The following is a 23245-nucleotide window of genomic DNA, read 5'->3' as shown; positions in this document are numbered from 1 at the left end:
CCATATGGTTATATTAGCTAATAGAAGATGGAAGCAGAATGAAATCAAAATCAGGATAAAATTGTCAGAAGAAAAGCCTTTTATGCCGGGTGTGTCTGTTCATATCTTTAGTCTCAGCATTTGGAAGCATGGTAGGGTTCAAGGGCTAGCCCGGCCTATATAGAGACCAGGTTTATATAGAGATCCAAGATAAGGCTACATAGTGATACCCTTAAAATTAATTAAAAAGAAAGATTATACCCGGACAGGACTGACTGTGGAGAGCTGTGACTCGTCTATGTGAAATTACCCTGGCCTACTACCTTTAGTCCTTAACCATTTATTGCTCACAGTTTTGCCTGACCTATTTGGGGCAACTTGAATCAGAGTTCCTAGACAATGGTCATTCGACCCCAAAATAAACTTAAGCTTGGAGCTTAACTGTTGAAGCTATTCAAGGTTGAAGACCTAAATTAGGATTGCCCACATCAATGTTGGGCCCAGGAGAGCAACTCTAGCCCGGATCCTGGTGAAGAGAGACAGATGGATCCCTGAGGCTCGCTGGCTGGCCAAGCCAGTCTAGCTGGAAGTCATTAGTCAAAGAACTGTTTCAGGATATAAGATGCCTGCCGTGAGAGTTGGCTCAGCACCTAGAGATGTTTGCTGCTGGATGACCTCGATTCCAGAGCCTATGTAAAGGTGATGGGGAACTGACTCCACAGAGTTGCCGACTGATACACGTGACCTGTGGTGCATGGGAGCACACACAACAATTTAGGACAATAAACTAAGCTGGAGATTGAAGAAGACCTCCAACCATCTCAACCGCAGGCCTCCAAATGCGTACAAAGCATAAACTCTAGGGCTGGAACAGCCGGTGGCCCATGGCTTAAAAGCACTTTAAGTGAGCGAGATAAGTGCCTTTCATCTCAGAGAGAGCAGAGGCAGGTCACCCACCGAATTAGAGGCCATCCTGGATTACTTGTCTAAAACAAAGCAGTTGGTCTTGGAGAAGATGCAAATTGGGTTTCTAGCATCCACAGGAGGCGATTGCCGACCTGTAAACCTAGCTTCAGGGGATTCCAAATAAATATAAGAGTAGAAGCTGGGTTAAAGACGTGCCCACTGGCCGGGCGGTGGTGGCGCACGCCTTTAATCCCAGCACTTGGGAGGCAGAGGCAGGCGGATTTCTGAGTTCGAGGCCAGCCTGGTCTACAAAGTGAGTTCCAGGACAGCCAGGGCTATACAGAGAAACCCTGTCTCGAAAAATCAAAAAAAAAAAAAAAAAAAAAAAAAAAAGACGTGCCCACTGCCTGACTTGAGGATCCAGTGACCATGTTTTATTTTTTTAAAAGTTTTTACTAGGGATAAATTTAAGTAATTACATTTTTTAAAGATTTATTTATTTATTTATTATAGGTAAGTACACTGTAGCTGTCTTCAGACACACCAGAAGAGGGAGTCAGATCTCCTTATGGATGGTTGTGAGCCACCATGTGGTTGCTGGGATTTGAACTCTGGACCTTCAGAAGAGCAGTCGGGTGCTCTTACCCACTGAGCCATCTCACCAACCCTTATTTTATTTTATTTTATTTTTTTTAAAGAATTATTTAGCTGGGTGGTAGTGGCACATGCCTTTAATCCCAGCACTTGGGAGGCAGAGGCTGGTGGATTTCTGAGTTCGAGGCCAGCCTGGTCTACAAAGTGAGTTCCAAGACAGCCAGGGCTATACAAAAAAACCCTGCCTCAAAAAAAAAAAAAAAAAAAAAAAAAGGAGTAGAAATAAAAGATGAATTAAAGGGCTGGTGAGGTGGCTCAGCAGGTAAGAGCGCCCGACTGGTCTTCCGAAGGTCCGTAGTTCAAATCCCAGCAACCACATGGTGGCTCACAACTATCCGTAATGAGATCCGACTCCCTCTTCTGGAGTGTCTGAAGACAGCTACAGTATACTTACATATAATAAATAAATCTTTTTTTAAAATGGAAAAAAAAAAAAGATGAATAAAAATAAACATTCACACCAGCACAGGGTTAGACCTCTGATTTCCAAGCCAGTATCTGGCAGGTGTTAGTCTCTGACGTCATCTAATGGGCGCCGGAAGTGATCTCGCGCTGCCTAGGAAACAAGACGCGGCCCTGGCAAAACCTGCACAGCCGCGCCCACCCGGGCGCCATGGAGCTTCCCTCAGGGCGGAGTGGGGATCCTCGCTCTTGTGAGGAGGAATCGGACCCCGAGCCAGATCCCGACCCTGACACTCAAGCTGAGGCCTACGTAGCCCGTGTGCTCACCCCTCCCAAGCTTGGCCTGACCCCGCGGCGCTCGTCACTGCAGTCCATGTTCTCCGCATCTCTAGGCGTGCCGGAGCGAAAGGCTGCCTCCAAAGTCCCGGCCGTGCGCCTGCCGGGCCTCCTGAGCCTTCCCCCGGAGCTGCTGCTGGAGATCTGTGCCTACCTGGATGCGCGGGTCGTGCTTCAAGTCCTGCCGTGCGTGTGCCAAGCGTTGCACGACCTCGTACGTGATCGTGTCACCTGGAGGCTACGCGCTCAGCGCCGCGTACGCGCACCCTACCCAGTGGTGGAAGGTATGTACACCCTTGGGAACAGGAACTCCTCGTGCCCGGGTCAGGCTTGGGATGGGTGAAAGTGCTACCTGGCCTGTGGGTGGGCACGGCTTCTGAAGCATACTACGAGGCTGTTCCAGCTCTGCCTGGAGACAGAGGAATTTTGGGGTGCTGCCTAATCCTTGTTGACCACAAGGCAGATACTTGGTTTCCTCAGGAAGTGCTCTGGACCTGGGATTTCTAAACTTAAAATCCAGAGATTTCCGGGTTTGCGCCTTGTTAGCACTAAGGCCTAGCCCAAGAATTCCCAAGCTTTGGAAATAACTTGAGGCACAAGCAGCAACTAGTATAACAAAGCCCTTGACTCATGGAGTGTTGATCCAGGATTCGTTATGAGGTTCTGAATTTCTAGACTCCCAGACCCTGAACTAGCCTCGGGGTTTAGGGATTGGTATCATTAATACCAGTAATCTTTCAGTACTAGGTCTAGCCTGTCGCCTTTTTCTATTTTATTTTATTATTTTGGGACAGGTTCTCATGTAGCTCCTTAGCCTTACAAGTGTTTGGGCTAGCCTTGTCATCTTTGCAGAGCTGGTGTGTTGGTCCTTCTGCCCTTGAGGTCATTGGTTTCTGGAGGAAGAGACAACTTGAAATCAATGATTTTGAGTTTTTGCTGTTGTTTTTAAGGATTGTTTTTAAGGACAGAACTCAGGGCTTTGGCTATGCTAGGTAAATGCTTTATGACATGTCCCATCCTCAGCATGTCTCTGACATGTTGCTGATTCTGATATTGATAGGTTCTCAGGCTCTTGATTCCTCTAATCTGGAAGAGTTTGATTCTTGTGCATTAGGGAGTTGACCTCCAACCCTGAGTCAGATTTACAAACAGCTTTGATAAAACAGGTGCTTGGACCTCCTCCAGACCTAAGGTTTAGATTCTGACTTGGGAGGGGGCAGGAAGAGCGACTAGGGATAACTTAGGTAAGTTCTCTACTGCCGAGCCATATTTCCCACCCCTTAGCTTCTGTGTCTTGATGTGGCTTCCTGGTTTATAGTTAGAAGGATTTTTTTTTTAATTTTTTAATTTTTTGTTTTTTGAGACAGGGTTTCTTCTCTGTGTAGCCCTGGCTGTTCTGGAACTCACTCTGTAGACCAGACTGGCCTTGAACTCAGAAATCTGCCTGTCTCTGCCTCCTAAGTGCTGGGACTAAAGGCGTGTGCCACCACTGCTTGGCTAGTTAGAAGTTTTAACCACTGTGTCCCTGGATCTGGGTTGGGTGGCTAAAGCCAGAAGAGTTGGTTAATCCTGAGGCTCCTGGAGAGAATTGAGAGAAAGATTACTGTCACCTGGGCTAGGGTTTGAGAATGAAGCCTGGAAAAAATGTTAGTCTCGTTTTCTTAGAGCTGGGGTAAATATTCTTAGTTCTGCATGGGAGATGGGTGGTCAGGTAGCCTGAGACAAAGCCAGAGCCTGTGCCTGTTTGGGATCCAGGCAGCATTCTATCTAGGTCTGGTGAAGGTTGGGCTCCCTGGCAGCCAGGGCTGGGCTCTATCAGCTGATGTCATCTGAATGCCCTGTTCTTGCTACCCCATAGAGGAGAACTTTGACTGGCCAGCCGCCTGCATTGAGCTGGAGCAGCACCTGGCCCGCTGGGCAGAGGATGGACAGCGAACCGAGTACTTCTGCCTGGCTGATGGCCACTTTGCTTCCATTGATGCGGTGTTGCTGCTCCAGGTGAGGGGAGCTGAGGCAGGAGGCCAAGAAGGCTAAGAGGTGAGGAACCTCAAGGATAACTAACTCCAGGCTCTCCTTCCCTCCAGGGTGGGGCACTGTGTCTGTCAGGCTCCCGGGATCGAAATGTCAACCTGTGGGATCTGCGCCATCTAGGGAAGGATCCCAGCCGAGTTCTGGTGAAGGCCTTGGGCACCCAGGGCAATAGCACACACAAGGTGAGCAGTCTGGGGGTGGGGGGATAAGAACAGGCTGGGAGGATGCTGCAGCTGGGGGACTGGGTTTTGATGTCAGATTGCAGAGACTCCACTCTACCTCTACTGCTGGTATAACTTGATGAGTTCAGTTTTTACCATTTTTAGTTAAGATGAAGATGAAAGTGGACTAAGTATTAATATGCATATGCCATAATTTTGGTCTTTGGCACACAACAGTTGCTCAATAAGCTGTCAGGTACACGTCAAGAGGCCAAGTGCAAATGGGTGGTAGTTATAAAGCTGTTACTGGTCTCTGGGGATCAGCGAGCCTTCAATATGACTGCTTTCATGCAAAACAGTTGATGAAGGGCAGCTCTACCCATCATCAAAGTGATCTGTGCCATGACCAACAGACTGAGTGCTGAGTTCAAATGTCTACTGAGTGGGGGAACTCAATTTCTCTTTGCCCAAATTGCATCACTTATCAAAGAGCATATATTACAGTGCCTTCTCAAAGGGTCTGGCAGGGAATGTGTTGACCAGATGTCAGCTCACTACACATAGTAACTGATAAGGCAGGAACTGTTTTTTTTTTTCATTTTGGCCCCTCCCCTTTTTTGTAAATAAAAAGGGGAGCATGTGATTAATTAGGTTCTGGATGGGAAGCTGCACATTTTTTTTAATTAAAATTTTATGTGTAGGGTGTTTTACCTGTATATATGTCTGTGACCAGTTGTACAATGGTGCCCATGGAGGCCAGGACGGGGCATTAGATCCCTTGGAACTAGAGTTGCAGGTGGTTGTGAGCCACCATGTAGGTGCTGGGAATCAAACCTGAGTCCTCTGAAAGCTCAGTCAGTGCTCTTAGCTGCTGAGCCACCTTTCCAGCTCCCGAAGCTGCTGCTGCTTCTTCTTCTTCTTCTTCTTCTTCTTCTTCTTCTTCTTCTTCTTCTTCTTCTTCTTCTTCTTCTTCTTCTTCTTCTTCTTCTTCTTTTTTTTCTCTTTTGGTTTTTCGAGACAGGGTTTCTCTGTATAGCCCTGGCTATCCTGGAGCTCACTCTGTAGATCAGGCTGGCCTCAAACTTCAAACTCAGAAATCCACCTGTCTCTGCCTCCCAGGTGCTGGGATTAAAGGCTTGGGGCACCACTGCCCAACTCCAGAGCTTCTTTCTTTCTTTCTTTCTTTCTTTCTTTCTTTCTTTCTTTCTTTCTTTCTGTTCTGTTCTGTTCTGTTCTGTTCTGTTCTGTTCTGTTCTGTTCTAAAGGCTTGGGGCACCACTGCCCAACTCCAGAGCTTCTTTCTTTCATTCGTTCGTTCTGTTCTGTTCTGTTCTGTTCTGTTTTGTTTTTTTAAGACAGGGTTTCTCTGTAGTATAGCCCTGCCTGTTCTGGAAATCACTTTGTAGACCAGGCTGGGCTTGAACTCAGAAATCCACCTGCCTCTGCCAAAGCTACATCCTTTTCTTTGTATCTTTGTCTCTCTTTCTTCTTTCTTTCTTTCTTTCTTTCTTTCTTTCTTTCTTTCTTTCTTTCTTTCTTTCTTTCTTCCTTGTTTGTTTGTTTGTTTGTTTGTTTGTTTTTTCGAGACAGGGTTTGTCTGTGTAGCCCTGCTGTCCTGGAACTCAGTCTGTAGACTAGGCTGGCCTCGAACTCAGAAATCCGCCTGCCTCTGCCTCCCAAGTACTGGGATTAAAGGCGTGCACCACCACTGCCTAGCTTGCCTAGAATTTGTTGAGGCTTTGGGTTCTATCCTAGCAAAAAGAGAGGGGTTGGGGGCACTAAGAGAGACCCAGAGGTCTCTCTAGATACTACTGGAGATGTATGTTCTTGTACCCAGGCTATGTCAGGCTTGCAGGCTCAAACCCTACACATTGATACTCTACCACTGAGCTATACTCCTTGACAGCTCAGTTCTGTTCTTTTTGCTCTTTGAAACAGTCTGATGCTATAGTTGTCTGCCTCCTCCTTCTGACCCTTGGTTTTTGTCATCTGTGAGAAGAGATGGTTACATAGTGTGGGAGTTATGTGTGTTATGGCAGTGGTGTGGAAGTGGGCATGAGGGAGGAAAAGCTGTTTGGCTTTGAGTAAATCTGTTCATCTATTGGATCCTTCTGTGCAAAAGCAGGAAGATCCAGGCTTCCTCTCTTGGGCTTTGGGAAGGAGTGAGCCCTGAGCTGTGGTACAGCTCTTAAAGTGAGGAGTCTTATGTGACTGTTGTACCTGCTCCCACAGGGCTGGGTATGGTCGCTAGCAGCGCAGGACCACCGTGTGTGCTCCGGCTCTTGGGACAGCACTGTGAAGCTGTGGGACATGGCGGCTGATGGGCAGCAGTTTGGAGAGATCAAGTGTGAGGGGGCCCGGGCAGGGGGCCTGGGTGGGTAGAGCCCTGCCCAGCCATCACCCCAGCCTTGTGTGCCGTGTGTCCCCAGGGGCAAGGCGGCAGTGCTGTGCCTTTCCTACCAACCTGATATCCTGGTGACTGGTACCTATGACAAGAAGGTGACCATCTATGATCCCAGAGGTGAGCCTTTAATCCCAGTGCGTAGAAGGCAAAGGGAAGCAGATCTCTAAGTTCAAGATCAGCATGGGCTACATAGTAAATTCTAGGCCAGCTAGGGCTACACAGTAAGATCCTGTCACAAAAAAACCCCCCAAAAACCAAACCAAACAAAACAAAAAACAAAAAACAAAAGAAAAGAAACACAACACAACAGAAAAGAGCATGGGGGCAGGCTGCAGGGGCTGAAAAGATGGTGCAGCAATTAAGAGCACTGGGTGCCCTTCCAGAGGTCCTGGATTGGGTTGGGAAGCACCCACATGGTAGCTAACAACCATCTGTACCTCCAGTTTATGAGGGTCCATTGCCTTCTGGCCTCCATTGGCATTGCGTACGTGCTACGCACAGACATGTATAGGGAAAACACCCAGACACACAAAATAAAGAGAAATATCAAAGACTCAAAATTTTTAAGAATGAGTCATTTGAGAAAAGAAAAGTCATTGGCAGACGGCATAAACCTGTTTGTACTGCGCGTCTTTCCTGTGGTTGTGTGACTTTCTTATCTGGGGTTTGAACTTTGTGCCTCCCTCACACTGGACAGATGCTTTGTCCCTGAGCTCTATGCCTTTTTTCTTTTTTTCCTTTTGCGACAGGCTCTCACTGTGTTGCCCAGGATAGCCTCAAACTCACTCTCTATATTAGGCTGGCCTCTACCTATTAATCCTCCTGTCTGAGCCTCCAGACTCCTGAGTGGTTGGGATTACAGGCCTGCACCATGAGGTCTGGCTACTGACTAACCCCTTCCCTTTCCCCTGTCCTGGGATGGAAGCCAAGGCCTGGTGCTTGTCAGGCTATTACTTAACTGCTGAGCTCTATCCCCAACCCAGCCTCCACAGAGTCATTTAACTCCATGAAACTAAGTGACCCTGAACTGGATTTAGGCTTGGGCGGAATGTACTTGGCTCTGTCTTGGGAGAAGCTGGTGCGGCTGGGAGCATAGAGATGGGGGGAGGCGGGAAAGGACAAAAACCTGTAGATCCAGGTGGAGCATGAGGTGGGAGGCTGAATGGGTAGAAGGTTTTCTCAGGGGGAGATGATGGCCCAGATCCTCAGGTGGGCCTAGCATCTCTGAAGGGCTCTGATGTCCTCCATTTTCCCTGGTCCATCATCACATTCCAGCTGGTTTGGCCCTGGTGAAGAGCCGGAGGCTGCACTCAAGCGCTGTGCTAGCAGTGCTGGCAGATGACAGGCATATCATCTCAGGCAGTGAGGACCACAGCCTTGTGGTATTTGATCGTCGAGCCAATAGCGTCCTGCAGCGGCTGCAGGTGGGTGACCCTTCCCTGTGTCTCAGAGAAGGAGTGCAGCCCAGTCTTCAGTTCCTGACCTGCTTTATGCCTTGTCCTTCCTACAGCTGGACTCCTATCTGCTGTGCATGTCTTACCAGGAGCCCCAGCTCTGGGCAGGTGACAACCAGGGTCTGCTGCACGTCTTCGCCAATCGAGATGGTTGCTTCCAGCTTGTTCGGGTCTGCTAGGATCCCTGTCTATGCATCCCCTGTGACTCCTTGGGTGTGGAGGGCTAACCATGGGAGAACTCCACCTGAGTGTCACCCATCCTTTCTCCCCTAGTCCTTTGATGTGGGTCACCAGTCTCAGATCACAGGGATCAAACACTCACTGGGGACTTTGTACACAACATCTACTGACAAGACCATTCGGGTGAGAACACTGGCCCATGCAGACCCCCTCCCCCCAATTGGCCAGGGCACATACCCTGACCTCTGCTACTTGTTCCTGTTAGGTTCACGTGCCCACAGATCCACCTAGGACCATCTGTACCCGAAGCCACCACAACGTGTTAAATGGGGTAAGGTCCTGTCTCATATAACCTGCTGGCCTACCAGGAACCCAGGCCATCCCCTAATTCCACTGTCACTGTTCCCCAGATCTGTGCTGAGGGCAACGTAGTGGTGGCTGCCTCTGGTGGCCTGTCATTGGAGGTCTGGAGGCTGCTGGCCTGAAGAGCTAGCTGGACGCGGCTGTGGATGGATGTTGGTATAGACTGCCTGCTGAGGCTGCACTAAGGCCTCTGCTTTGGAGGAATTCCTGCCATTGGTGCTGCCCTGCTCCACAGACCTGGGATACAGGAAGTCCCAGGGCTGGGTCCACACTGTGCCTGCGGGGGTGACATTCTAGTTTTCCTACCAAGAGGGTTCTTCCCTACCTTCCACTCGTGGGTTTTGTTTGTTTTGTTTTGTTGAGACAGGGTCTCATGTAACCCAGGCTGGCCTCATATTCACTATGTGTTTGGGGCAGGCCTTGAATGCCTGATCCCCCTGCCTATATCTCCCAAGTGTTGGGATGGTAGGTGTGCCACCATGCCTGAATGACCCATTTTGTTTGGATTTGGATGTCTCTCTCCCACAGCAGTGAAGAGAAATAAACCTATGTGCAATTGTTGGAAACTGGAGTGTGAGCTTTTTGTGACTGTCTGTGCCTGTTTGGGTTTGTCGGTGTGGCTGAGGTTACGAGGGGTAGCCTGCCAGGGCTGGGTGCCTGCTGGTCTGTGCGCGCATGTGCTCAAGGGCCATGGACACCTGTGTCTGATATAGTTCAGTGAGCTGTTGGTGGGCTGTGTGGCATGCAAACTCTGACTCAGAGAGAAGACACGTGTTCCAGCCACCCTGTAGGTATGTGGCAGGTGGCCATAGTGCAGGTCTCTTCATGCAGGGCTCTAGATGTACAGATATGTGCAGCTGTGACTGGAAATGGCCATAGGAGGAGAAATGACAGGTATGCACTGGTCCCCAGAGACCTGTGGTGCCCCTCACCTTCCCATTCAGCATACACAAATTGTAACACAGAAGCTATCATTTTTATTGAGGACCTTCCTGTGGTATCCAGAGTAATAAAGGCATTATCATGGGTTCATAGGATAGCACAGGGTTTCTTTTCCTTGAAAGGGTTGGTGGCAGCTGGGATGCCCACAAGGAAGGGGTCGCTCTTGGCCTGTTCCGTGCAGAACTGCAGCAGATCTGCGGCTGCCTTGGATACCTGCAGACCCCATAAAAGTCAGCCACATTTGGGTATCCACCTCCTCCCCACCCCCAGGCTGTCCCAACCCTCACCTTTATGCGGTTGATGCCTGCTTCCATCCGCAGTTGCTCCACTGCCCGGCGGGCCTGTCCAATGTCACTGCCAGTGGCCACCTTGCTAGACATCTGGGAGAAGGTGCGGAGGGCCGTGCAAGCCTGAAACTCCAAGCTTTTGCAGCTCCTTCTAGGTCCTGAAGACGCCTAAACACGCTTGGCTGCCTGCTCCAGCCTCACCTACCCTACTCTGGCTCTCTCCCCAATACTGACCTGGCTTCTTCAACCTCCTTTCCAGACCCTGCAGAGACTTTGAAGCCAGGACCCAGTGAAATGTCACCAGTAACAACAGTGGCAGCTGCTGTGACAGAAGGGGTCTGTTCCCCAGGAGGCCCAGTGGCTGCTTTGGTGTCACCTGTTTCTTGGCTCCCCTGGGGAACTTGGCTGCATGCCTGGGGGATGTGGGACTCTGACTTGCTGGATATCTGTGGATTGTCCCCAGCAGACCTTTCTCTCTGCTCCTTCCGCCCCTAAGGCTGTAAGTAGCCTCGCTCAGCTCTTCTCTTCTCTTAACTCTCTTCCACCTCATTTTAACATTCTAATGGGGTTCTAAGATGGCCTCGTAGCCCATGCTGACCTCGCCATCCTGTTCAAGTCACTCTTGCATCTCGTCCGTCTTACCACGTTCACCCCCAGACCTGCATCCAGTGCCAGCATCCATCTCCAAGGCCTTCATCCCTCAGACACTTCCTTCTCTGCCTCATGGACCTTCATGTCAACCTTTAAGTGAAATTCTCAGGCTGCCTCCTGCTCTTCCTGCTCATGCCACCCGCCTTTCTCCCTAGCCCAGCCCCACTGGTCTGAACCAGTACCGTACTGTGTCCTTGCCAGCTTTCCTATGCCTTGCTTCTTTCCTGGCTGTTTTGGATATGGTGATGTCCTCCTGTGATCCCGTCACTATGAGGGATGACCTGGGCTACATAAAGCTCTATGTCAAACAGAACAACACGCAATCTGGGGTGGGAGGTGGAGTGGTTGGCATTGTGTATATGCAAAGCTACTCCAGAAGCTGAGCTGCAAAGGTTGTCTGCTGGGAGCCAGGATTTAGAGAGCAGCCTGGGCCGCACAGGGACCCTGTCAAGAAAATGAAGAGAGGGGCTGGTGAGATGGCTCAGTGGGTAAGAACACCCGACTGCTCTTCCGAAGGACAAGAGTTCAAATCCCAGCAACCACATGGTGGCTCATAACCATCTGTAACGAGATCTGGTGCCCTCTTCTGGAGTGTCTGAAGACAGCTGCAGTGTACTTATATGTAATAAATAACTAAATCTTAAAAAAAAAAAAAAAAGAAAAGAAAATGAAGAGAATGTCCGGTTTTGAGGCCTCTTACAGTAAACTCATCCTCTGCAGAGTCTACCAGATTACCTCTTGGAGTATCCTGTTATTTATATGATCAACACCATTATTACCCAGACAGGGGCTATATCATTTAGACTGATCTTTGACTCCTGGTCTAAGATGGCACTGACTCATCCCCTTGAGTAGCCAGCCTGGGATTCGCATCACACCTAGCCTGCTTATCATCCTTCCCCTTTGTCCCTTAAGGGTTATCCTGACACTGTTCCTCTGTTCATTCATTCTTTCACCAGGGTATTAGCCTGGCTGAACTGCTCCAACAAAGCCACAGATTGAATTGTATAAACCCTGGGAATTGTTGCCTGGGTGGCTGGAAATCTGACATCAAGGTGCTGGTGTTGATTTCTCTAAAGAGGATTGCTTCAGTAACTTCTTTTAAAATTTTTATTTTAAGTAGGGGGCAGTAGTGGCACACGCCTTTGATCCCAGAACTTGGGAGGCAGAGGCAGGTGAATTTCTGAGTTCGAGGACAGCCAGGGCTACACAGAGAAACCCAGTCTTGAAAAAACCAAAACCAAGCCAAAAAAAAAAAAAAAACAAAAACAAAAAACAAAAAAACAAACCAAACAAACGCATAATTTTTTATTTTAAAATTGCATTCATTATCTCAGCCCTCAGGAGGTAGAGGCAGGTTGATCTCTCTGTGAGTTGAGGCTAGCCAGGTCTACATAATAAATTCCAGGCCAGTCAGTTACATGGTGAGACTGTCTCAAAAAAAAAAAAAAATTATTGTGTGCGTTGAGGGTAGGGGAGTTGCATGTGAAACCGGTCAGAGGCTAACATTCTGGGAACCTGTTCTACCACGTTGGCCTTGGGATTGAACTCAGGTATCCAGGCCTCCTGGCAAAAGGCTTTACCCAGTGAGTCATGGTCTTACCAGCCTGGAGACCAAGTTCTTGCTGTGTCCCTACCTGCTCTTCCCTCTGCTTGCAGATCATGGTGACTCTGAGCATAACAGCCATTACTATATGTATATGTACTTTAAAAAAAAAGATGTTATTTATATGAGTACACTGTAGCTGTCTTCAGACACAGCAGTAGAGGGTGTCAGATCTCATTACAGATGGTTGTAAGATACCATGTGGTTGCTTTCAGGACCTTCATAAGAATAGTCAGTGCTGTGCTGGGCGTGGTGGCGCACGCCTTTAGTCCCAGGACTGGGGAGGCATGAGGCAGGCGAATCTCTGAGTTCGAGGCCAGCCTGGTCTACAGAGTGAGTTCCAGGACAGCCAGGGCTACACAGAGAAATCCTGCCTCGAAAAACAAAAAAAAAACAACCAAACAAAAAAAGTCAGTGCTCATAACAGCTGAGCCATCTCTCTAGACCCCCAGCCATTACTATCTTAATCAGAGTAGCCATGGCTACCTTCATTCAACCTGTTCCCTATAGGAGGAGGAAGAGGTGATAAGTATCATGGGATTCAAGTCACTTTGCCCTCCCAGATGTATGCAGACCTCCCTCCAGCTAGTGGTACTGGGCACTGATGGCATATATTGGTTAAATGAAAGGGATCATTGGAAAAATAGTGTCTCTGAAGTCTTTATGTAATAGGAGTTTTCTGGGTCTTCTGGTCTTGGCAGTTTTCACCAATCATCTTTTCAGCTCAGGTTACAAACTCCTCCACTTGAGAGAGAAAGAGAGAGAGAGAGAGAGAGAGAGAGAGAGAGAGAGAGAGAGAGAGAGAGAGTGTGTGTGTGTGGTCCTCAAGCCTGTATGTATGACCTTGTGCATGCATGGCATGCTGTGGTGGTCAGAAGAGAATGTATGGGAGTCCAGACTCTTCTTCTATCGTAAGCCTTTGGCTACTGAGTCATTCTGCAGGCCCCATCACCAAGGATCTGCCTGTCTCTGCTTCCCCAGAGCTGGAATTACTGGTATTGCCAACCCCCAAGCCCCTTGAGTTCTGGGAATTGAACGCACATATACAATCCACACTCTTGCTTTTTCAAAAAGCAAGGACTGTACTGACAGCTATTTCCCTAGCCACACCGGTCCCTTTTGTTAAGACAGGGTCTTGCTCTCTATCGTTCAGCCTGGCCTGGAACTCGAGATTCTTCTACTTCCGGATTGCAGTGTGTCCCAAGCCTGGTTTAATCACTAAACCATTTTCTGTTTCATCATACTATGGTCACCGGGAGGTCAGAGGTCTTGTCCATTGCTAAATCTCAGCTTCCAGCAGAGAGCACTATTTCTAGTCTAGACTACACAAACTAGAAGAAGGGGTGCCCCTGTCCTAGGCTCAGTGTATCATTAAGAGGATGCATGATAGATTCTCAGCAAGCTTCTCGTGGTAAAAAGATGAAAATTGAGCTATGGCTGGAGGGGGAAAAGAGGAGGCAACAAAGTATGTGGAGACTGGGAGAAGCATCAAAAGAAAACACCATTCCATTTGACAAAAGGCTGCAACTTTTTTTTTTTTTTGCCTGATGCCCTAAGTCGTGTCCAAGGGCACCGTCCAAGAAACAATCACTTCGCTCATGGGGGACAAGAATATTTGGACAGACAGACAGCTTGCAAACTAGGCACTTCCCTATGCTTGAAGCTCAGTAACAGCTCCTGGACCACACGTACGGAACACAGGGATAAAATGGCGGCTACCAGGACCGCGGGCGCTGCCCAGGGTCACGAGACCAAGTGGCTTCCGGTTTCGTCGCCCCACGCCCCCAAGGCTCTCGAGTCGCACTTCCTGGGCTCCGGCCGGCCGCGCTGAGGGGTTTTGCGGGTCTCAGGGCGCCCAGGCTGCTGTGACCTGAGAGCGGCCGCGAGCACATGGAGGGGACCCCGCCAGGGGCGGCGCCCTCCTCGGCGCTGGCCGCCGTGCTCAAGCACAGCTCAGCGTTGCCGCCCGAGAGCGCCCAGGTCCAAGGCTACGACTTCAACCGCGGCGTAGATTACCACGCGCTTCTGGACGCCTACCGCACCACCGGCTTCCAGGCTACCAACTTCGGACGCGCGGTGCAGCAAGTCAACGCCATGGTGAGGCGCGGAGCAACCGGAGCGGGAGGCCCGGCCGCTGCGCGCGGATTTCCGCGGGAGTGTCCGGGAGAGAGTGGAGTCCCGGCAAACTAGAGTTCTGCGATGGGTGGAGCTTGGAGTTAAAAATCCAAAAGGGCTTTGTAGGAGGAGCTTAACGCTAGGGGAGCCCGGGGTTCGATTTTCCCGGTGGAAGGAGACTTGAAGATATTGGGTGGTTCTCAAATCATCAAGTGACAGACCTGGACCTGGAATGGGAGGGTTAGGGTCTGCGCAGGGGTTGTGCTTTGGTTTTGTAGTAGTCTCCCTTGAGTGCAATCAACCTCTGGAATCCAGGCCAGGTAGAGTACCTCAACTGAGGTTTGGAGTCTTAGTGCAACTTTTCTGTGCCCTTATGACCAGATTGAGAAAAAACTGGAGCCACTGGCTGTAGATGAAGATCATCACGCAGACCTGACTCAGAGCCGCCGCCCACTTACAGGCTGCACCATTTTCTTGGGCTATACTTCCAACCTCATCAGTTCAGGCATCCGGGAGACCATTCGATACCTCGTGCAGCACAATATGGTGGGTCCACGTTAGCTCTGGGACCCCAGCCTCCTTGGGCCAGTAGACAAAAGGGTTATTATTCAGTTAAGAGAAATGAAGAGGCTCAGAGATTATTTGCGGTCCTGTGAAAGATTTGGGTTTGCTTTTCAGCAACCACATGGTGACTCAGAACCGTCTGTAATGGGATCTGTTGATGCCATTACAGATCTGGTGTGTGTGTCTGAAGAGCAGGACAGTGTATTCACATACATTAAATAAATCTTTTTTAGTCTTCTTTGTTTTTATTTTTGAGGGCTATATAGCCCTGGCTGTCCTGGAACTCACTCTGTAGACCAAGCTGGCCTTGAACTCAGAAATCCACCTGCCTCTGCCTCCCAAGTGCTGGGATTAAAGGCGTGGGCTACCACCACCTTTTTAAAAAAGGGTGTGAGGAGATAGAGTACTGTTCTTAGACATCCTGGCAGTCCTCATGTCTCAGCCTCCTTTCTGAGTGCTGGGATCACAAGACCTTGTCACTTTTTCTGGCTGTGGGTCTGCTTCAGGCAGAGGCCTGGCCTGGAGTTGGTTTTGTTGTAGTCTGGATGAGCTCACCCAGGTTAGGTTGCTGCTTAGAAGGGGGGGGTCAGTGTTGCCTGCGACCGACCACAGGTGGATGTGTTGGTGACCACTGCTGGAGGTGTGGAAGAAGATCTCATCAAGTGCCTGGCGCCCACATACCTTGGCGAGTTCAGCCTCAGGGGGAAGGAGCTCCGGGAGAATGGGATCAACAGGTGAGGCTCTGAGTAGTGGTCGGTCGGGGTGGGGAAGCTGGGCAGAGGATCCCTGTGACCCATGCCCGCATGGCTCCCATTTCCAGGATTGGGAACCTGCTGGTGCCGAATGACAATTACTGCAAGTTTGAGGACTGGCTCATGCCCATTCTGGACCAGATGGTGCTGGAGCAGAACACAGAGGTGGGGCTGGAAGGGCTCGGGGGACCTGCATAGTGAGAGTCAGAAGACGTATGAGCTAATACCGATATTCTCTCCCATGCTAGGGTGTGAAGTGGACACCTTCCAAGATGATCTCCCGGCTTGGGAAGGAGATCAACAACCCAGAGTCTGTGTATTATTGGGCCCATAAGGTGGGTTGGGTGGCAACGGCATTCCCAGGCTTTGGCTTGCACTGACTTTGTCTTTGTAGCTACCTGAGCGTCTCTATAATTATTCTTGGTCTTCCCAAATTAGACGAGGTGTATCACTTGCTGGCAGGGTTCTCCTAGTTATGCCCCTACACTCCCGGGATTTGGTGTAGTGCCCTAGAAGTCAGTGGGGCCTGACCCACGGTACTGTGCACCCAGGGACAATGCAGCACAAGAGTCTGGAAGTAACAAGCCAGTGCTCAGTGTGCCAGCACCTTCAAGCCACGTGTGGTTTTCCTCACATCTGCCTCCACATGTAGAACAGAGGGTCATGTCCAGCAGAGAAATTGAGTGGTCTACACAGGTTGGGAGGGAAGCCACTGGGTTGGGGGTCAGGGTTTTTCTGGGGTGTGAGCTGTAGCTGCTGACTGGTCCTGTCTCCACCAGAACCACATCCCTGTGCTGAGTCCAGCACTCACAGATGGCTCACTGGGTGACATGATCTTCTTCCATTCCTATAAAAACCCAGGCTTGGTCCTGGACATCGTTGAAGGTGAGGTGCTAAGGCCCTGGGAGGAGGGGTAGGAAGGCCCGCCTAGGTCAAGGCCTGACCTCTGCCCTCTCACAGACCTGCGACTCATCAACACGCAGGCCATTTTCGCCAAGCGTTCTGGGATGATCATCCTGGGTGGAGGTGTGGTCAAGCACCACATTGCCAACGCTAACCTCATGGTGAGTGCAGTGGCCTGTGACTGTCCCCACTGTGTTATATGGTGGCTGTGGGGTGACGAGGAATGGATCCGAGGCATAGAATAGTGCTGTAGTGGGAGCAGAGGTAGGTGTGGTCTCCTGCGGATGGTTTGTGGCAGCCACTGAGCCATCTCTCCAGTCCTATATACTATTCTTTGCCTGTGTTTTAACTGGCTTGTCACATGGGATGCTTAGAAGTGGTACATTTTGGTTTACGGTGGGACAGCTTGAACCCAGGTGGTACAAGGTGTTGGAAGCACCATCACCTGCCCAGTAACCTCAGGCACTGATGGGCCCGTCCTAAAAGCTCTCTAGGCCGTCCTCTGCATCATACCCAGCCTTCTACGGCTTCTGACGAGGGCTCCCTCTACCCACAGAGGAATGGAGCCGACTACGCTGTTTATATCAACACAGCCCAGGAGTTTGATGGCTCAGACTCCGGAGCCCGGCCAGATGAAGCTGTCTCTTGGGGCAAGATCCGGATGGATGCACAGCCAGTAAAGGTAGATGGTGGTGGTCCAGGGCGCAGGGTCCATGGGCTGCCCATGGCTCCAGGGCTCACTGAGGTCCTCTGCAGGTCTATGCTGATGCTTCTCTGGTTTTCCCCTTGCTGGTGGCTGAGACATTCGCCCAAAAGGCAGATGCCTTCAGAGCTGAGAAGAATGAAGACTAAGAATATTGGTAAAGACTGAGGCTTTTGCCACACCTTTATTTATTACTTTTCATGCCAGCCCCTCCCTAGGCCCACTCCTTGGTCAGCAGCATCTCTAGAATAAATGGCCTTTTTGTTGGGTTTTCTGAGTCAGTCTGGATCCTTGGTGTCAGGTCCGTAAGCCTCAGCCTGCTCCACCCTCTGCCTCATAGGTCTCTTCTCGCCAGTACTGGATGCTGCCTCCCATGGCAGTCAGTAGGCAGGGTTCCGTGGGATGGTAAGCCAGTGACTGTACCACATTAGAACCCACAGGCAGGGCCAGCGCCAAGGCACCCTAAGGAATGAGTGGTAGAGAACAATTACTATCAGTCGGTCTCCTTGAGATCTTGCCTGAAGCCTTCAGTCGGCTCGTCCCTGACTTTTTGTTGGTACTGAGAATGCTAGGCAAACCCTGCCACTGAGCCACACCCTTGGCCTAGAGACTGCTAGCCTTGGGTATAGAAAGCACCTAGCTCAGCCTTCCTTGTGACCCACCTGGAACCAGCTACAGCCACCACCTTCTCCAAGTCCTTTAGCATATGCTGTTCCCCTTGCTTCAAATATCCTTCCTGCTTTTCCCTTATTCATCCTTCATATTCCAGCTTAAGAAACGGAGGCAGGATGAATTCAAGCCCAGCCTGGGCTACAAAGTGAGACACACCCCTCTACCCTCTGCCAGAGGTTCCTGCACAAATACCTGTCTTTATTGCTTTTTTCAAGCTTGGGAAACACACAGCTGATGCCCTGGGCAAGGAGCAAAAGGGGAAGGCTCACCTCTACTAGGTCCCAGAAGAACACTTTCCCGTCTTCAGAGCAGCTGACCACGTGTGTGTCGCGCTCACTCAGGCAGCAGTCCAGCTTGTACTGCTGGTTCTTATGGCCAACATACCTAGTAGTGGGGGTGCGGAGGATCAGAGGGGCTTGTCGAACCCCAGAAGTGGGGAGAGGGGGAAGGGCCAACCACGGAGACTCACTCGCCCAGCAGCTCCCCTGTGTCTTTATCTAGAAGCCGCAGAGTAGAGTCCAGGCTGGATATCAGAGTGCACTGCCCGTCCCGGCTGAAGCAGGTGCAGGTGATAGGGCCTTAGAGTGAGGCAGGCAGGTAAATCTGGGTACTCTTGTCTGTCCCACCACTTGCCCTGACTGTCCCACACTCACTGCCCACGTAGTCTGAGAAGACCTGTCCCATCCTTAGGTCGTAGCGCCTCACGCGGCCATCCACAGAGCTGCAAGAAAGGGTAGATCCAGCCTAAAGCACTGTGACCTTTTTTTGCTCCAGGGCAGCCTGTGTGCCTGTGAATCCCTGGCCTTCTAGGAAAATGTGAGCAAGGCAATGATGCTCTTCTGCTGTGTGGCTCAGTCTCGGGACAGTTTGGTCCCACTCAGAGCTATGCTCTCTCTTCCAACCTCTCAGAGCTTTCTAGATCCTGTACCTCCTGACTGGTACAGCAGTCAACTCTACCTGTACCTGGGTTCTACATCTGCACATTTGACCAACTACACATTTTATAAAGATTTTATTATCTGTTTTTTTCAAGACAGGGTTTCTCTGTATAGCCCTAGCTGATATGGAACTCACGCAGTAGATCAGGCTGGCCTCTTAGCATGCACAGGCCCTGAGTTCCATACTCAGCATCTCAAGCAAGCAAACAAACCAAAATCATGTAGCAGAATGGGCAGCCTAACATTTGCTGTCTCTGGTAGATCAGCCTACTACAGATACCAAGGCAACTGTATTCTCCAAGTGCGACTCCTTCCCCACCCCTAGCACCACCTCCGTCTTATTTTGTGTGTATGAAGGCTTTGCCTGGAACCCCCAATCCTTAATGCCCCCTTTTTTTTTGGTTTTTCGAGACAGGGTTTCTCTGTGTAGTCCTGGCTGTCCTGGAACTCACTCTGTAGACCAGGCTGGCCTCGAACTCAGAAATCCACCTGCCTCTGCCTCCCAAGTGCTGGGATTAAAGGCGTGCGCCACCACCGCCCAGCAGCTTTCTCCTTTTTTGAGGCAGGATCTCAGAGTCCTGACTGGTCGCATACTCACTCTGACTGAGTTTGTCCTTGAGCCTCTCATGCTAAGGATTACAGGTGTGTCTGTCCTACCACACCTGCCTCACCAGGAACTTTGCAAGCACAACCTCAGCAAGGCCAGTCTTCCGCTCAAAGAAATATGGCCTTTCACCACTCTCAGAAAAATAGATGTCCAAATGTCTCCTGCAGGCCTCTAGACTCTGTACTGCTTGCAGTGCCTTCAGTAGCTCTCATCGGCAGCTGCAGCAGCTAGCCACTAGGTGGCTCTAGTCCACCCAAGCTTGCTCTCACCAGGCCTTCACTACCACCAGTCCTCCCTCCCATTTCTGCTGTCTCACAGCTCGACTTTTGTCCCTAATGTGACTAGATTCATTGTACTTCTTTTTTTTTTTTTTTTAAAGATTTATTATATGTAAGTACACTGTAGTTGTCTTCAGACACTCCAGAAGAGGGCATCAGATTTCATTACAGATGGTTATGAGTCACCATGTGGTTGCTGGGATTTGAACTCGGGACCTTCGGAAGAGCAGTCAGCCCTCTTAACCACTGACCTATCTTGCCAGCCCTCATTGTACTTAATTTCTTTTTCTTTCTTCCTTCCTTCCTGTCTTTTTTTTTTTTTTTTTGAGACAGGGTTTCTCTGTGTGGCCTTGGTTGTTTTTATTTTCACTGTCAAGACCTCTGCCTGCTTCTGCTTCCTGAGCACTAGGATTTTTTGTTTGTGTTTGTGTGTTTTGAGACACGATACTATTTAGTTCTAGCTGGAACTTGTTATGTAGACCAGAATGGCCTGGAACTCACAAAGATCCACTTGCCTTTGCCTCTTAAGAACTGGGATTAAAGGCGCATGCCACCATGCCTGCCTGGCTCATGGGTGCATTTATTTATGTAAATTTTATTACTTTTTGGATTTTTATCTCATACATGAATATTTTATCTGCATGTATGTGTATGTATATGAATCATGTGTGTGTCTGGTTCCCTGAGGAGGCCAAAGAAGGGTGTTAGATTCTCTAGACCTGGAGTTACAGATGGTTGTGAGTCATCATGTGGGTGCTGAGAATCAAACCTGGGTTTTCTACAAGAGCAACAAGTACTCTAAGCCATGGACAGTCTTTCCAGCCCTCATGGTTGCAGTTACTGACTGTCCTACTGGGCAGGACAGACTAGAAACTGCAGCTCTTTCAGTGGAAGAGGCTACACAGTTTCTACCATTAAGTAACCTATGCTGAACCAGGAAGATCTAGAAACGTCCAAGTAGGTAATACCAGAAGTTGGCCTTGAAGATGAGAGTAGCTACAGGTGCAGCCAAGGAGAGAAGTACAGAGGTCATTGTTTTTGCTTAATCTCTTGCGCTGGGCTACAGTGTGGAGTCAGCCACAACAGAGTTCTATATCACCAAGCTGAAACTAAATGAAGTCTGTAGGCTAGGGGGGAAGAAAGCAAGCCTGGTGATCCAAGTTTGATCTCTGGAAACCACACAGTAGCTGGATGAAGTAGCAAGATCTAATGTCTTAGCACTCTTCCTGGGGAAATGGGAGGTGGAGCTAGAAGAGTCTCTTGGAAAGGCAAGGGCCAGTCAGTCTGCAGTACATAGCATGGCAGAAACAGGGAGAGAGATCCTGTCTCACCTCAGCATAGTAAAGGAGAGAACTGACTGTCCTCTGACCACGACATATATGCCTGCACACACACAATACTAAAAATAAATAACTCCAGCCCCAGAGAGGCCTCTGACCACTGCTGATACCATCCCTCCATACATATTCTCCCATAGAGATGCATCTACACTATTTTTAAAACTTTTTATGTGTATTCGTGGTTTTGCTTGCATGCATGTTTGTGTATCATGTGCATGCCTTATGCCTGCACAGGCCAGAAGAAGGTATCAGGTCCCCTGGAACTGATGTCTCAGGCAACTAATTGTAAGTCATCACGTGGGTGCTGAGAACTGAAGCTAGATTTCTTTGGAAGAGCAGCCAGTGCTTTTTAACCACTAAGCCATCTCTCCAGCCCCCATGTCTTTGATCTTTTGGGACGCTTATTTTGATTTATAGAATGAAGTGTTGCCTCGCTATCTGAGCTGGGCCAGGCTTTGAAGTGTATACCTACAATTGCAGCTCTTGGAAAGCCAGCCTGGACTGTATAGTGAGTTCCACAAAAAGACATCTAGGCTGGAATTCAGTATTTGTGTGTGTGTGTGTGTGTGTGTGTGTGTGTGTGTGAGAGAGAGAGAGAGAGAGAGAGAGAGAGAGAGAGAGAGAGAGAGTGTTAGTTTCTCTACATAGCCCTGACTACTTGGAGATCCAAGGCCTCTGCAACCATGCCCTTCACGGCACATTCTGATACTCAGCACTTGGGAGGTAGGGGCATGAGGAATTAAAGGCCGCCTTGAATTACAAAGGACCCTGTCTCAAAAAACCAAACCATGGCCACTATGACCTCCAGTGGCACCAGGGCAAGGAGTGTGGCCCTGGACTCACTCACCCTGCCAAGATCTCATGGTCTGACACCTTTACACTGGATATGCCATCTCTAGCTTCATCTAGTGTTTGCACCGGCTCAGGCTTCCGAGAACGACAGTCCCAACATCGGACACTGGAATCGATGGAACCTGTAAGGTCAACGTGAAGATGAGGAGGTCAGGTTTGGGTCTCTGGGCAGCAGCCAGTTTCTAGCTGTCCAGACCTAGACTCACCAGACAGGATGACTGTAGCCTCTTCATTAAACTGAACGGTGTTCACCTTCTGAGAATCAGGAATTACCAATTTAGAGGAGTGGGGCTTTGGAGGATTGGGATTAAGGCAAGGCTCTCAGTGCATGTTAGAGCAAGGGCACATGTTATAGGTAGGGAAGGTGAAAGATTCTGGGGAAACTGGAAGGAAGACAGTGCTTGGTGGCTGTCACGGTATACTAGATGGGCACAATGGGGAAGACTGTAATGGAAGGATCTTCCTCGTACCACCTACGGGTTAATATGGATCTCCACAATGCACACGTTAATGAGGGTCTTCTCGCTTGTACTCACTCCAGCGTGGCCCCGAAATTTGCGCACGACCTGCCCAGTTGCTACATCCCACAGCACTACTGTCTTGTCCCCGCCACCAGAACAGAGATGGCTGTTATCAAAGGAGCTGGAGGACGGGGAAAAGAAGGTCAATATCCACTCACGACCCTAGTTAGCCTCTGCGCTCCTTATTCCAGCCTAGCCCGGGGCTCACCCAGCCGCATCCAGCACTTCGTAGCCGTGGCCACTGTACGTCCGCAGCAGCGTCCCACGCAGCGGGTTCCACAGCTTTAGGGTTTTATCGCTACCGCACGTCAGGCAGTAGTTGCCGTCCACTGGGGAACAGTGGGCAGGGGTTACGGGACCGCCGGCCTTGGGTGGAGGGACGCCCGGGAGGAAGGCGAAGGCGCTTACCATTAAATCGCACGGCTCGCACCGCGCCCTGGCCGCAGTCCAGCGTCTTCATCCGTTTCTGCGGCAGCTCCGGTGCCCGCGGCTTTGGCTCGGGAAAAGCCATACTTTTAAATGCATCAGTCCGCTGCCTGCTTTACTCCTGAAGTATTGAGACCACCGTCCTCCCAAGCTTTCAAAGAGTCTTGCTCGGGTGTAACATTATTATTTTCCCCCAGGATTTATTTCCTGCTTTGCAC

At 49.9% G+C, this 23245-nt stretch overlaps 4 protein-coding genes across 4 annotated transcripts; 2 read left to right on the top strand and 2 right to left on the bottom strand.

Moving 5' to 3' along the window:
• Positions 1 to 2059: 2059 nt before the first annotated feature.
• On the top strand, positions 2060 to 9436 carry Fbxw9 (F-box and WD repeat domain containing 9). The gene is made up of 10 exons (XM_021170830.3): positions 2060 to 2561; positions 4136 to 4275; positions 4362 to 4490; positions 6702 to 6814; positions 6899 to 6990; positions 8149 to 8297; positions 8384 to 8497; positions 8601 to 8690; positions 8773 to 8838; positions 8918 to 9436. Exons 1-10 carry the CDS (start codon positions 2153 to 2155, stop codon positions 8990 to 8992), a joined length of 1377 nt encoding a protein of 458 aa, XP_021026489.1. The 5' UTR covers positions 2060 to 2152; the 3' UTR covers positions 8993 to 9436.
• A 361-nt stretch (positions 9437 to 9797) lies between these two features.
• Positions 9798 to 12027, bottom strand: Gng14 (G protein subunit gamma 14). Its single transcript, XM_021170877.3, has 2 exons — positions 10100 to 12027; positions 9798 to 10025 (listed from the first exon to the last, which is right to left on the bottom strand). Exons 1-2 carry the CDS (start codon positions 10190 to 10192, stop codon positions 9900 to 9902), a joined length of 219 nt encoding a protein of 72 aa, XP_021026536.1. The 5' UTR covers positions 10193 to 12027; the 3' UTR covers positions 9798 to 9899.
• Positions 12028 to 14116: 2089 nt separating this feature from the next.
• Positions 14117 to 17662, top strand: Dhps (deoxyhypusine synthase). The gene is made up of 9 exons (XM_021169544.3): positions 14117 to 14453; positions 14853 to 15017; positions 15648 to 15769; positions 15856 to 15952; positions 16036 to 16122; positions 16567 to 16672; positions 16748 to 16851; positions 17247 to 17372; positions 17447 to 17662. The coding sequence occupies exons 1-9, from the start codon at positions 14247 to 14249 to the stop codon at positions 17540 to 17542; spliced, it is 1110 nt and encodes a 369-aa protein (XP_021025203.1). The 5' UTR covers positions 14117 to 14246; the 3' UTR covers positions 17543 to 17662.
• On the bottom strand, positions 17548 to 23245 carry Wdr83 (WD repeat domain 83). The gene is made up of 9 exons (XM_021169545.2): positions 23010 to 23245; positions 22810 to 22930; positions 22617 to 22722; positions 22287 to 22335; positions 22076 to 22202; positions 18719 to 18786; positions 18535 to 18643; positions 18335 to 18449; positions 17548 to 17855 (listed from the first exon to the last, which is right to left on the bottom strand). Exons 1-9 carry the CDS (start codon positions 23110 to 23112, stop codon positions 17706 to 17708), a joined length of 948 nt encoding a protein of 315 aa, XP_021025204.1. The 5' UTR covers positions 23113 to 23245; the 3' UTR covers positions 17548 to 17705.

This window comes from Mus caroli, unplaced genomic scaffold (genome assembly GCF_978045245.1).
Source record: "Mus caroli unplaced genomic scaffold, Mus_caroli_1 scaffold_10, whole genome shotgun sequence".
NCBI lineage: Eukaryota > Metazoa > Chordata > Mammalia > Rodentia > Muridae > Mus > Mus caroli.
The sequence above is the reverse complement of the archived record's forward strand: the minus strand, read 5'-3'. Positions and strand labels throughout refer to the sequence as shown.